This window comes from Rhea pennata, chromosome 8 (assembly GCF_028389875.1).
Source record: "Rhea pennata isolate bPtePen1 chromosome 8, bPtePen1.pri, whole genome shotgun sequence".
NCBI lineage: Eukaryota > Metazoa > Chordata > Aves > Rheiformes > Rheidae > Rhea > Rhea pennata.
The window spans coordinates 21707940-21723367 of NC_084670.1; the positions used below are offsets into that span (position 1 = coordinate 21707940).

General features: G+C 38.6%; 1 protein-coding gene across 1 annotated transcript; it reads right to left on the reverse strand.

Annotated features, from left to right (window-relative positions):
* Window positions 1-466: 466 nt before the first annotated feature.
* SASS6 (SAS-6 centriolar assembly protein) lies at window positions 467-15419 on the reverse strand. Its single transcript, XM_062581988.1, has 17 exons — window positions 15329-15419; window positions 13623-13683; window positions 10456-10535; window positions 9277-9381; window positions 7998-8169; window positions 6972-7049; window positions 5914-6033; window positions 5619-5810; window positions 5156-5350; window positions 4697-4786; window positions 4429-4608; window positions 3725-3806; window positions 3178-3287; window positions 2837-2959; window positions 2417-2508; window positions 1872-1963; window positions 467-1774 (listed from the first exon to the last, which is right to left on the reverse strand). Exons 1-17 carry the CDS (start codon window positions 15394-15396, stop codon window positions 1689-1691), a joined length of 1926 nt encoding a protein of 641 aa, XP_062437972.1. The 5' UTR covers window positions 15397-15419; the 3' UTR covers window positions 467-1688.
* Window positions 15420-15428: the final 9 nt, after the last annotated feature.

A 15428-nucleotide genomic window follows, 5' to 3' on the forward strand; every position in this document is an offset into this window, starting at 1 on the left:
GTTGCAAGATCATAACTATCACATGGAGATTTCCCCTTTTATTTAGCAGCATAAACTGGCTATAGCTGCTTGAGTTTTTTTTCCCTCAGGGATCTATAATGGAATGAATTTCTGCATATATATACATATAAAAAATAATTATCAATTTATAATAATATAAATAATATTACATATTTTATATATGTAATATATATAATGTGTAATTTATATTTTATATATGTGTGTGTAATTTATATTTTATATATATATGTGATTTATATTTCATATATATTTAATATATACTTACATATATATATATATAAAAAACATAAATTACATATCTTTATAAATGAAAGTCTACATAAACTAGTCAATAATAATAAAGGTAACCTTCACTCTGCTGGAGTTTTGCTCCCCTTTAATCCAGAAATTTGTTGTTGGTCTTCCCTGTCCTAATACTAATGTAAATTAGAACAGGACTGAGATATGGAAAATAATCACATTTTAATTACCAGATTGCTGTTTGATACCAGCCTATGTATTTTACAATAAACAAACTAAATTCACATTAGTTTATATTTACCAGCTGCTAAAGAAACTAGAAATAGTAGCAGAAGCACAGACCTTAGAACAGGATGGTTGTCAGCAGGGGACTGTACTGCCGGTCATCTTCTAGGGCTGGTCCAGCAATGCAGTGTTACATGGTGAAAAGAATGAGCTGGGAAGGAAACTCCAGGAAAAGGTAAGGTGACTACTACTGTTAAGAGACTTACTTATGTACCTCATACTGTTATTTCACTAGAGTGGAGCTCATGTTAGTTTGTTAGAGTAACTAATTAATTGGAACAGAGTTGATAAAAACAACATTTAATATTTCCACTGAAATTTGCACATCTCAAAACAAGTGGATATTACATTAACATGAACAATCGTTATAAACAAATATACACATTTTGCACTGCAAGACAAGTCATTTAAATACAATCATTTCGTTGCACTTACTTACTTAAAGATTTCATGCTTTTTCCCTTAGTTTGATGTTTAGGAGCTAGAAGTATGTAAACAGTCTTTGAAAAATACATAGTTTGGTGTTTGTTAGAAATACTTGCGTGCCTGTTCTTTACTGGGACACTGAGTGAAAGACAGCAGAGAATGAAGTTGTAACATGATTGATTCCACTATTCAGGATCCTTAGTATTAACCAGCTTATCTGCAAGTCTAGACAGGTTATTCGAATATCCTGTCTCTCAAATCAAGCAAATTTTCAGAATTAAATGCAGGAAGGATTGCACACGTTCCAGAAACTGCTTGAAAACTATTGCCTTATCCTTCCTCTGAAGTCAGTCAGTCAGGAAAAGTACTCGCACAAAAGCATGCTTCCTATCACTCAGGGAATGCCAGCGCGAGTACCTTCTGGCTGTTACAGAGCCATACTTGCCATTTCCTACAACAAGTCTGTTTTACAGCTTGTCTAATACGAAGTCAAATTTCTGTGCAGATCCCACAACTAACTACAGCAATGCTGCCTTTAAGGCTGAGATTGCTTTAAGTGAGTTTCTCAAAGAAAGCAGATTTGATCTTACTGGAGAAAAAAAATTGGGTCACATTGATACTTCACCTGTAAGAAGTGAGTTATTTAATATCAGTTGTAGGACATCCAGAAATCCCCTGAATGGGTTGAGAGAACTCTTCTAACTTTAAAAACACTATTACCCGGGAAAATAAGCAGAGGCTGTTGTTACTGCAGCTTTTGGTGACGGTTGTGCTTTTGTTGGTAAGTAGGCTCTCAAATACTCTGTCAAAGAGCAGAAATAAGATACTGTTCATACAGCCATCACTATCACCTTCTAATAACATCAAACAAGATTTTGTTGTACTGTTTTCACACATACCTGCATTAAGTTCATTTTGACTAAGCCCTCGTAAAGGAATGCTGTCATCTTTTTTCTTGAAATACTTTGGTTCCAGCCCAAAATTATCACCACTATAAATAAATAATAAATACTTTTAAAAATCTAGAGTAGCTGTAGTTAGTTAGCAAGGCATTAATAAGTGTGAGTAGAGATTGAAAAAAAAAAGGTTTCACATAACAAATTGTATCACTCACGCAAACACTCAAATCATCACTGAGTAGGTAACAGCAGTGTGGAACTACTGGAGCTTTGTGACTGGTCCATCACCTGACAGCTATAGATTAGCTTGAGCATCAGAAGGAACATAGAGCTTCTGTTCCTCAGGACCTACTCCTGAAAGCATGGACCTCAGTTTGACATCTGCAAGCCAGGCTTAGTAAGTAAGGTCATCAACATGTCACTGGACAGGCAGCTCACAGAACTAGCTTGGGCATGCACATTTCTTTGCTCAGTTCCAGCCAGATATAAGACAACATGCATTGCTTTAGAGAAAGCAAGAAGTACAACAGATGATAGATACTCACTTCTCTTTATTTGCTGGATGGCCAGTTGCAGCAGTCACTGTCTGAACATCTGTACATCGATTCATTTTAGAAAGCTGTGTGTTAAACTGAACCTGCAGGAAGATGAGAAAGTGTTACAGGATAACAACTTGAGCATCTCCAGGTATAACAGTGCACCTATAAGTATTCAGTGTGGACTTTTCAAGGGATGACTGTTCCTATGCCTTGCGTAGCACCTGTGTGCAGTATAGCATGCAGAAAAGCCCTAAAACAGGCATTTTCTATTTATTACCAGCTAATAGTGATAAAAGCGTTCGAGAGCTGGAGTCTTAACAGAAGTGGGATATGCGGTCAGTATGTATTTTGAGAAAATTTGAAACATTACACTTTGAAAATTTATGTTATCAAATTTTAACTAAACAAAAATGTCGTAACACCTGCCTTTGGTCCTGGACATTGTGGATTGGCACTTTTCCTACATGCTGGCTCAGGAAAATTCTGGAGAGCATAGAGAGGAGAAATGGGGTGACTGACTCCTAAGCTAGGAAAGGATGGTCGGTCAAGCTGCAAGACAAATAATAGAAACACATGTTTAAAGAAAGCAACAATTTTAAGTAACTTTCTTAAGCAATTCAAGATTCCCAAAGTAACAGATATTATTTCATAAAAAGATGCTTTCATGGTTTTTTTGGCTCCCTAGACTCTTTTTTCAATGCTATAGATTCCAGGAAATAACAACGACATAGCATAGTAACCATACATTATTTATACTTGTATCTTACCATGCCCTGAGGGGAAATGCCAGTCTTAACACCACCATGAGGACTGCTAGACGTCTCTAACTTCTTTACCATCTGAATTTCATTCAGCTGTTTGTTTAGCCATGTGATTACTGCACAGGGGAGAGGAAAGGAAAAAAAACCCAAAACTCACTTCCTACCTATTACAAATTGTTTAAAATAGCAAGAAGCACTTCCTCAATAAAGTGATAATTCAGTCTGTCGTAACCCCGGCCGGTAATCCCCAGCATCACTAGAAGTGCCAGTCTCCTGAAAAAGCAGTTGTCCAAACAGTTTCCCCATCACACACCAATGTGTTCCCTCCTCTCCATGCTAAGCTAAGTAAGTGTAGCAAGGTGGCCTGTTACCCCACAACTGCCAACTGCAAGCAAGTATTCACACAGCTCTAGGTTGCTGCACACCCACTGCAGACAGAAGCTTATCTGCTAAACTGACAATAATCACAGCTATTTAAAAAAAAAATCTTCATTAATTTTCAAGTAACATTATACTGTTCTACACAAGGAGAAAGGAAGCCATGCAAACTTACCATTTTCATTGGTTTTTAATAACTGCTTACTTTCTTCCAGTTTTTGTATTGTAGTTTCTAGCTGTTCTTGTAGCTTGCAAACCTGTAATGTTCCCATACTAATTTTAATGCTATCAGGAATACTACTTGTTAGAAACTAAAGCAAAATTCTAGTATAAATTAAAAGGTCAAGAACCTGAAAAAGTTCCTCTAAAATTATTTATAGAAGTTTGAATCCAGTTTTATGCAGAAGTAATATGATGATTCTTCTAAAATAAATCCTTTCAGCAGGAGGTTAGACAAGGTGACCTCCAGAGACCTTTTCAAGCTTAACTTTTTTATAAGTAAATAATAAAAGGATCTTAAGCAGGAGACTATCTAAAGGGAGAAAGAAAAGTTTACTCTGTTCCTGTTCTTCCCTCCCTTCATCAACTTTTACCTGAATATGCCCTCTAAAGCACGTTCAGTCATTTGTTATTCTGTTATTTAGTACTCTAAGCAATGCAATTTTAGTTTTCTCCCATATATATATTTTACAAATCAGTTTATCATGAAAAAATGCAAAATTGCACATTTAAACAAGTGTGTTAACTAACAGGAAATGAATCAAAAATTAAAATATTTTATATACAGGAACAATCTTAAGTTAAAAAAAAAGAAAAAAGAAAATCCACGCACTACAAACAATAGTGTTTACACGACAGAGGGTTAGTCTATCATAGTACCTCCTGTTCTTTCATTTGAAGACATTGTCCAGTTTCCTGCAATTCTCTCTGCTGCTTTTGAAGTCTCTCTTCTTTCTCTGCCAACAGTTTTTCTTGTTGAATTGTTACTGTATTTTTCAATTTCAATTTACTTATTAGAGTTTTCAGATCTCCTTGTAATTTCTTGATAATTTCATTAGCCTGTAAAAACCATCAGAAATTTTCAGAATAAGTAACACCTAAAAATAAAGGAATACATTTCATAAGGATAATGACATGCTCAACAAACCTTGAGAAGTTCAGCTGATAGCGACTTAATTGTTGTCTCAAGTTTTTCAATATGACTTTGTTTCTTTTCTGTACTCTCTTCCAGTATCACCTTTAAAAGAATGTAAAAGATTTTACAGTTCTAATGACAGACACACAGCAGACATCATTTCTAATTTTAAATAGAACCTCAGTAATTCTTTGAGCACTAACCCAGTCTTTACAACAAATAGTCTTGAATCTCAAACAAACAACAGGATCTCCTGATTCATCCTTTTTTGTTTAAAAGATTTACTTCAGAAAATCCTCAATTTACTGAAGTAGTACAAAATACTAAAGCATCCTTTTGATGCCAAAATTTGGCATCTTTAAAGGGCATTTGGAAACTTGCTACATTCATAAAATTTGATTATCTATAGAGGCTGCAATTAGCAAGGTTCTACAGAGCTTTAGAGAGAATTATTTTTAAACTTAAAACAACCTTTTGCTCTTGTGTTGCATCCAATACTTCTTTTGTTCTAACAACCAGCTGATCCTTATCTTTGATCTCTTGTTCCAGAACAGCAGCTCGCGTTTGTAACTGATTAATGAGCTTCTCTTTTTCATGACACTCAGCATCCAGAGTACTGTTCTCCCGACGCAGTGACAACACCTCTTGCTTTGCCCTTTGGCATTCCTAGAATGTTGGGAAGGAACTTTTTTAAATATATATACATATATATATATGTGTGTGTGTGTGTGTGTGTGTGTGTGTGTGTGTATATATGTATGTATATATATGTATGTATATATAAGTCTGCAACTTAAACAGATACAGAGAAGCTGAACAGACACAGTAAGAATGCTGTATTTTTATCTGATCAGACAATACATTACATGCATAGGCAGGCAGTGTTTATGCTTTAAAAATAATAAGTTTGGTTACAGAAATTAATAAGCCATACATCATCTACTCCAGAGAGCTTTGCTTTCAGTTCTCTAACTGTGGAGTCTCCTTTATATCTCCTTTCTGTTAGATCTTTATTGATGACCTCCAGTTCTGAGAGTCTGTTCTGTAACTGCTGAATACTCTTCTGATGCAAACTTTCTAATTCCTTTTTCTGTTGTTCATGCTGTTGCTGGTACTGAGCTTGTGCCTATAAGAAGCAAAGCAAACTAAGCAGCTGTCCAGTAAATCTGAAAATTAAACCAAGAAACTATTGATGTGTAAGACTATTGTTGATTCTTCTCTTGTCATACCTGAAGAGCTCTTTCCTTTTCATTTGTCAGTTCCTGTGTGTGTTTACTTGTTAGAGCTGTGGTACATGTTGTCCATTCATTTTTCAATTTGTCTAGTTCTTGGCTCTTTTCGGACAAGCTCTGTTTGACAAAACATAAAGAATCCTGAAAAATTAAGTATCGATACTAAATGATTCTTTACAGTTGCTTCTTAAAAGGACATGAGGCTATTACATACAAAAAGTCTGAGCTTCTGCACCAGACACTGAAATACATGTTCATTCTACAAACTGGAAAGAAAGACACTGAAAAACTAAACAGCATCTTTCTGACATTCTGGATAAAATAATCTTCATTCACAATTTTATCGTCTTCCAATTGTTACTTAAGACTAGAAAACAATTTTTCTGTTTTGTGGTGGTCAAAAAATCACCTTGACCTGTAGCTATCCTCCTCTTTAAACACAAATATGAAGTCACTGCTGGGCCCTGCTATGAAATTGAACAGTGGCACAGTAACATAACAAAAAGACTTCCTATTTATCTATCAGTTTTGCAATTTTTGCAAATAGAAAGATTTCCAACCATTCACAGAATATGTACAGAATATGTGCCATTATATTAGCATATATATCACATTTGCGTATGTAGACAGACATACATGCACTGTTATATAAAATACATGTTATAATGTTATATGAAAATCAATAGTAAGAACTAAATGTCATTGTTCAGTTGTAAGCTTCACTTTTTCTTAAGAAAAGTGACAGCAAATTGCTTTCATGTTTTTCCTTTCACCTCACTCCCAAGTGAATTGTCTTGCCTAGACAGTGGCTAATCTTCAGAGCCAACCAGCTCACCAGAAGTATATTCTCCACAGGGTGCTTTATATATTTTTTTAAGTGCCAATATAGAAAAGAAAACAATGTAGAATTCTTTTTTTTATTATTATTATTTTAACTATATATAAATTTTCCTAATGGAATTTTGCAGTTTATGATATGTGTTCACATATAGCATAGTTCACCTAACTTGTAAAGTACAAGCAACATACAACAGGAAAGATAAAGTTTACATTACCTGTTGAGTGTAGTTCAACTGCCTGATAAAATCCTCTTCAGTTTTTTTAAGCTTTTGTTCCAACATCTCTTTGTCTTCCTGTATATAAATCAACAACAACTCAACTCTTCGTAATTTAGCTTCCAAAATACAAGTAGTATTTAGCTTCCACTGTATCAGCCTATCTTGTCTAATCAACAGCATATCAATTGTTTTTCTGGCAAAATATCTTTTTAAATAAATTTCATATTGAATAAGATATAATTCATAAATTTAAAAACATACCCTAGCTCAAGGTAAAAATCCTGAATTAAACCCGTATGAAATTTCTATAAGGAAACAGGAGCTCATCATAAAGACTTACAAAGGAGTTGCATGAATAAACATGAAATCCTATAAATTTGTTACAATAGCTTATCAGGTGGCTATAAACATTGCAGCACAGTAAAGAGACAAATCCCATTCTATCTATGAAACTGAAATACAGACAATAGCCAAAGTGTGTATCTAACTGAGATCATTAATTTATTGTTAAGTAACACCTGGCATGCTACCAACTGCATCAACTTTACAATTTTCATTTGTTGTTTACAGAGACTAGTCCTTTGAAGGCCATAAAGCTTTAGAGTTATATACACGTTTCCCTTGAGCCAGCTGCAGAATTAAAGAGTCTTGAAATTCGCAGTATTTTACTTTTGCAGTTGGACTAAGAGTCAGCACAAGGTGATAAAGCAAGAAATGCTGAAGCATTTAACAGCTGAACACTACACGCACTTCATGTATGAAATGCTATAATTTGAACTGGCAGAAAATCAGGTGTTTGGTTGAGTACATGTGTTAGTATTTTCATTGCTACAGTGACAGTAATAATTTGGTTCTAACACATACCCAAAAAACTGCATGCAATATCATACATGAACTAAAAAAATAAACCAGAACATGATTCACAAAATTTGGTATGTATTTTTGAAGCAGTAAGACTGAAAACATGCTTAAAGACACACAGTATAAGAGCCTAGATACAACTATGACAAACCTTCACTTTACCTTAAGGCATTTCAAACAACTGGCTAAAAACTTCTTTATTTCTGCATCATTTCCTGGTAGGAATTTTAGAGAGAGATGTGTAAGATGTTTGAAAGGGTTTGTCTCCACCACATTTAAAGAGACAGGTGTGTGATCCAGAACAGATGCTGAAGAAACTAACTGCAGCAAAAACCTAGAGAAAAAACAAAAATAACCCAACATGTTCAGTACATATTTCTTTACTGAATCTATCTGTATATCCTACAAGTTATTTTCAAATAAAATACATTCTTATACATGTAATAAAAAGGCTGTTCAGTTTGGAAAAAAAAAATCAATGCCTGTGTTGTAGTTGATACTACAAGTAAGTATCAACTAATTTACTCACACTTTGTTACAAACACATGAAATTAATCAGATAATTTATCTGTAAGATTTTCAAAAGCTTGCGTAATGACTCCAGGATCAAAAAAAAAAAAACAAAAAAAAAAACAAAAAAAACAAAAAAACAACCAACCAACCAAAATCAAATAAAGCATTTGTAAACAAATTCACAAGGAAAACAAGCTCCTGATCTTTATGCATCCCATTACCAAGGAACATTCACAGTACATAGTGTGTACTTTGGGAAGTGGTGTAACTCCTAAATGTAGGCTGTCTACAGTATTCACACATGGAAAACAACATACTAAAATGTTACCACAGGAAAGAGTAAGCTGTATGTCTCCCCCTCCCACGTTAATATCTGAACACCATGCTACATAATTGTTTTTATTTTTGAATTAAGCACTGTTTTGGGCTTTTTTTTTAAAGAAATTCTGAGGCTATACACCAGGTAATACAACAGGTTTTGGCACATGGTGACATTTAAGGACAAAAATTGCAAAACAGAAACAGTCTTTCAAGCTAGGTAAAGTGATAGAGACAACCCTTATCAAAACACCTTATAGCCTTTCCTGCTTCTGTGAAATTGAAAGATTTACACCTCAGTCCTTCAAATTCAGATTAGCTTCCTAGCATTCAGCTGTTCAGCAGAGAACTAGCACTGCATCCTCACACATCTGCCAGCTTATCTTCAGCTCAGATAGGGAGACTGTTACTAAACATCAATCCTACTGCTCAGGCCTCCCAAGACTCAGTAACATCCACCGATCAATATTTAGATGTCTCCAGAGTAAGGTTAAGTTATCCTTGTTCCACTGACTATTTTTAGTCTTCGAGTATTTGACAAATGTATTTTAAGACCTTAAAATACATAAACACACACACATAAATATAACATGACCCATTCATTACCTACCTTGGGATATCTTTGTTCTGCTCCTGAATACATTGTAGAAGTAGATCTATAAATTTTTGCGGGAAAGCAGAAAAGTCTACCAAGAGACCCTGCTGAGATTTTAAACTATGCAAAGAGATAGGAAACAAACATTAACATTACATATAGGTGTTGCTTATTTCCTATGAAATATTTTTTTACACCAGCAGAAAGAACTCTTCCTGATCATGCTATTAAAATTTGTTAGTATATTATTTTCAACCCTGAATACAGAAGAAATATGATCATGTCTTTGATAATAATCACCAGAGGTTATTTTTAACTTCAGGAATTCTTACAAGTGGGCTGCACCAAAAGAGGTTATTGTGGCAGAACAAACATATTCCTTTAAGAAAGGCTTCCTTACAGCAGTACAGCGAGGCTATCAGGTAGGGCACCGGGGAGGAACAAAGGCCAACACTTTGCAGATGAGGGGAGATTCAACCATTCAAAGATTTTATCTGCCTACTTGCTTATTTTGTGCATCTTCACTGTAGTTGTATTAAACTCAAGGATAGAAAACAATTTTCAGTGGAGAGTGTGTAAGCCAGACTTTGCATAATGAAACATTTCTTTCGAACAAGCTTTACAAACACTGATTTACATTTGCCTTTTGACCATGACCACATGCTGATCACGTTTGTTTTTTTTAAACTAAATTCTTCATGCCTAGTGCCCAAATCTAATGATCAAATTCTGAGTAATTACAATAAACTGAGACCCAAAATTGCAATTAGAATGCAAAACAAATATAAGGCAAAAGCCAATTCTGTAAATCTCTGTTCATGCAAATAATCTTTCCTCTTGCAATTAGTTCTTTAAATAGTTTACAAGCAAATAATAATCTATAAGAAGTAGTGATGATAAACAGAAGAAGCAGTATGATAAACCGTGGTACTGTAGCTACACAGGGAACTTAACACCAGGATTCTCCCATTCGTCTGTGTTAGCCTGAGCAAACCACTTTCCTATGCTTCAACAGTTTCACTGGCTGGTCAAAGAGAACAATACTACCAAAATACTGAAAAAGAAAAAACAGCTACAGATGAAAAGTGCAAAAACCTAAATTCTAAGATAGATTTTTCTAAGATAAAAATATCCTTTCATTCTTTATTACTATTTCTAAATGTTTCACGAACAATACATTATAACTTTACTTACCTTTGAAAATCCTCCTCAGATATGACAAGATTATAAAGGAAAAAAGGATCAGAATCATCAGTCAATCGCACAGCTAAATCCTGAAGAGAAAGATATTTAAATACAATTTAATACTATAAACAATTCTGTAAAGATTATTTAAAAATCACAAGCTAAAATTGTAAAGAATATGTTAAATATTTTTACTTTTTACCAAAAGTAAGCTACAGTGATAACAAATAATTTAGAAGGAAAAAAAAATAACATTTAACTCAATTCCATTTCTAAATATTACAGTGTGAAAAACAGCAAAACTATTTCTCACAAAAATAAACCAGATGAAAACCCTTTAGCCTTCAGTTAAAGGTTCCACAAAGATTTCAAAAATCTCTCCCTTTCAAAAAAAAAGAAAAAAAGAAAAAAAGAAAAAACACATAAAGCAACTCTTCAGTACGTTTCGCCAGCACTATGTTGACAAAGAAACAATAGGCCGGTCAGCCTCACCTCCATCCCTGGGAAGGTGATGGAACAGCTCGTTCTGAACGTCATCTCCAGACATAGGGAGGAAAAGAAGGTGATCAGGAGTAGCCAGCATGGATTCACCAAGGGGAGATCCTGCTTAACCAACCTGATAGCCTTCTATGATGGAATGAATGGGAATGATGGAATGGGTATATGAGGGGAGAGAGTGGACATTGTCCACCTTGACTTCAGCAAGGCTTCTGACACTGTCTCCCATAACATCCTCCTAAGCTCAGGAAGTGTGGGTTAGATAAGTGGACAGTGAGGTGGATTGAGAACTGGCTGAAAGGCAGAGCTCAGAGGGTCGTCATCAGTGGCGTGGAGTCCAGTTGGAGGCCTGTGGCTAGTGGTGTCCCCCAGGGCTCAATACTGGATCCCATCCTGTTCAACTTCTTCATCAGTGACCTAGATGAGGGGACAGAGTGCCTCCTCAGCAAGTTTGCTGATGATACCAAGCTGGGAGGAGTGGCTGACACACCTGAGGGCTGTGCTGCCATTCAGAGAGACCTGGACAGGCTGGAGAGCTGGGCAGAGAGGAACCTCCTGAGGTTCAACAAGGGCAAGTGCAGAGTTCTGCACCTAGGGAGAAATAACCCTAGGCACCAGTACAGGCTGGAGGCTGACCTGCTGGAGAGCAGCTCTGCAGAGAAGGACCTGGGAGTGCTGGTGGGTGACAGGTTGACCATGAGCCAGCAATGTGCCCTTGTGGCCACGAAGGCCAATGGTCTCCTGGCGTGCATATTAGGAAGAGTGTTGCCAGCAGGTCAAGGGAGGTGATCCTGCCCTTCTACTCAGCCCTGGGGAGGCCACATCTCGAGTACTGTGTCCAATTCTGCGATTCCCAGTACAAAAAAGACATGGAGCTACTGGAGAGAGTCCAGTGCAGGGCTACAAAGATGATGAGAGGACTGGAGCACCTGCCCTATGACAAAAGGCTGTGAGAGCTGGGCCTCTTCAGCCTGGGGAAGAGAAGGCTGAGGGGGGATCTTATCAGTATCTACAAATTCTGTAAGGGAGGGGATGGGGCCAAACTCTTTCCAGTGGTGCTAAGTCACAGGACAAGAGGCAACCGGCACAAACTGAAAATCAGGAAGTTCCACCTAAATATGTGGAAAAACTGCTTTACTGTGAGAGTGAGAGCACTCTGGACCAGGTTGCCCAGGGAGGTTGTGGAGTCTCCTTCTCTGCAGACACTCAAAACCCACCTGGATGCAACCCTGTCTAACATGCTCTAGGTGACCCTGCTTGAGCAGGGGGGGTGGACTAGACGATCTCCAGAGGTCCCTTCCAACCTCAACCATTCTGTGAGCATGAAATAATGTGTATACCCCACTTTGAGTAAGTTGCACACTAGTATATCACTAACACATTGTTCCCAGTCTGTTTCTGATATCTAAAAAGGAGTAAGATCTTATTCAACACACATCTCTTGTCCTCCCATAAAACCTTTAGGGCATACTTCTAGTATGCCTTAGTATGTCAGTTTGAGAATATATCTCCTAAACAATTTACATATCTGAACAAGGAATCTAAGCTAAGCAAGCGAAAACCAGATGCAATTGAAGTCCAGTAAGCCTATCAGCATTATACTGCTTAGCTTTTTAAAATAAGCCAATTTGATCACTTGAAATCAAAAACAGTGTTTTGGAAAAGCTGCCTTCTTTGTCAACCCTACTCTTTCACTACAAGGCTGGGGCTATGCAAAACACCTGCAGCATTAGGTCCAGGCACCTGTTCTCTAGAAACACAGCTCAAACCTGTGTGAAAAACATAGTACTTCCTAACAGAGAGGAAGAAAAGACAGTAGCAACCTGGATAAGAATACCTGTTTGGTTTTATTTCTCATGCACTGATTCAAGTGTAGGAGTTACCAATCTAAAAAGAATGCTCCCAACTGGATTTCCAGATACACAGTCCTTAACTGAACACTTCTTAATATTCATAACAGTTAGCAGAACCTTTTAAAAATGCTGTACTGCTTTACGCACAATATTGTTTTGTTAAACATACCACTAACTAGTGACTATCCACAATCTTAGCATCATGATAGATACAAAGTTTAAATAACAAGTTAGACATACAATAAAACAGATTTTATAACTTCCAATAGCAATTTCATGGTATTTTTCCTAGAAAAAGATCTTTTCCCCCAGTATTTCACAAAAGCCAATTTTACTACAAATTTAATTCATCAGTTCTTTCTTACCTCCAGTCCCTCATGTTTGGATGAACCCCAAACATTCAAAAATGCTAACACCTATATTGATAAAAAGCAAAATATTGCATCCGCAAATAAGTTACCACTTTCGTTAGTTAGAAACAGGACTTTGCAAATATAACTGCTGTTCTGTAGTTTTCAATAAGAATTGAGCATATTTAAAGAAAAACTGCTCTTATGCTTCAACTCTGCTTCTTTTCAGGGTCTCCAAACACTTAATTCTCAAGTTTATTTAAATCAATGAAACAGTAAAATTAAGAAAGGAGGCCAAAAAGGCAAGAAAAAAAAACTTATCAAACCAACTGAATTATTCAATAAACATTACCAAAGATAAAATGTTAAGTGACAGAAATATTAAAATCTTATTCTACTTTTCCTTTGCCCATTTTCCCTATTATTCAGTGAAATATTTGTGTTATTCATTCAATCTTGTATATAACTAACTCACTTTTTTATGAACAGGATTAGAAATTGATCGTAGCTCAATATTCACGCGAACATTTAACCTCCTGTGTATAAAAAGAGGCAACACAAATCAAGAAAAAATTTCTCAAATAACACATATTCATAGTTACATAACATGAATCAGACATTCAGAAAGTGAAAAATAGGCAAATGTATCACGAAAGTTCCTAACAATGACTGCTACTAAGAAATCTGGAAGGGCCATGATTTCAATTAACATTACATCTCCTCGGTCAGTTAGATTTTTTGATTGCTTATTATCTACTGAACTTTAAATAATAAGGCTGAAGTTTCCAGTGCTCTTACTTGTCCAAAACTAAAACTTTTGGGAAATTTCTGCTGAAATTTATTAACAATTTCCAAGAGTGAAATCATCATTTTTACAAATCATCATACCAATACTTTCACCATGCTTTGGGGTCACAGGCAGAGAAGTTTGCAGGGAGGCACGTTTTTAATAAAGAAGGCTTTTGGATGTCCCATGCAAAGCTATGCCAAACTAGAAATACAACACAGCACTAGAAATACAACACGACTGTCATACTCCTGTTCGCAAATCTCCTGGAAAACAAAACACTTGGAGATCAACACGATAATCCACGACAAAATTTCTGTTTTTAGTTTCCAAACTCTAATAAAAACAACTCGCTTTTCCTCCTCTGTGTATGTTTACGATTTAAACAGAGCTACCTAGTTTCCACTCGCTTCTTGTAGAGTAACCCACAAGGTTACCTACGCTACAAAGCGCCCCAGGGAAGTGGGCCCGCGGGCCCAGAAAAGCCCGGAGACTTGCACACGTTGCCCACCGGGGACGAGGCCTGCATTGCTCACCGCGTTTTGAACAGGGGTTCGCAGGTGGCACCGCGGCGCTGCCCAGAGCAGAAAGCGCCTCTCGGCAAAACGCGCTTGGGATCTATGTTCCGGTGGCACTAAGCACCGGGGAGACGCTGCAGGAGCCCGCACCAGGCCGGCTGCGAGGCGACGGCGCCTCCCCGGGCAACCGCGGCGCTCGGCAACCCGCGCCGCGGCCAGGCCAGGCCCGCCGGGAGCCGAGCGTGCAGCCCCGCCCCCCCCCGGCGCGGAGGGCCGCTCTCCTCCTCCCCTCGCGCCCCTCCCCCCCCCCCACCGCCGCGGAGGGCCGCTCCCCCCTTTCCCCCCCCCCCCCACCGCCGCGGAGGGCCGCTCCCCCCTTCCACCCCCCCCACCGCGGAGGGCCGCTCTCCCCTTCCCCCACCCCCCCCCCCACCGCCGCGGAGGGCCGCTCTCCCCTTTCCCCCCCCCCCCCCCCACCGCCGCGGAGGGCCGCTCTCCCCTTTCTCCCCCCCCCCCCCCCCCCCCACCGCCGCGGAGGGCCGCTCTCCCCTGGTCCCCCACAGCGTCGCTGTAGAAGCACCGGGCGCTTTTCCTCAACTACCAGCAGCGCTCCTCGCCTCCCGCAAAGCGCCCACCTAGCAGCCGCCTCGGCCCTCACTGACTTCCACCTTCCCTCCCTCCCCTCACCCCACAGGGCCAGGAGCGGCGCAAGCGGCAGGGCAGCTCCGCGGCCGCCCTGCGCGCGAGGCCCCGCAGCTGGGGGTGGTGGCGAGAGGAGGGGAAGAGCCTATGGCTCCAGAGCCCTTCTCCTTTGGGAGAAGGAGAGGCAAGGAGAGCGCGGCAGAGCCCACAGCGCTGCTCACGCCAGCCCCTCACCTCTCCTCGAAGCCCTGGCACCGCACTTGCACGCACACCGGCCGATTGAACAAACTCTCCGCCGCCATCTTGCGCTTCGAGTTTGGCGCTCGGCTCCCGC

Bases quoted from the DNA above. Each gene is read 5' to 3' on its own strand.
- SASS6 (XM_062581988.1), bottom strand. From the start codon at position 15,396: ATGGCGGCGGAGAGTTTGTTCAATCGGCCGGTGTGCGTGCAAGTGCGG. The intron at 13,684-15,328 runs GTGAGGGGCTGG...TTTTATACACAG, and splicing joins TGCCAGGGCTTCGAGGAGAG to GAGGTTAAATGTTCGCGTGA. The intron at 3,807-4,428 runs GTACTATGATAG...GGAACATTACAG, and splicing joins TTCAAATGAAAGAACAGGAG to GTTTGCAAGCTACAAGAACA.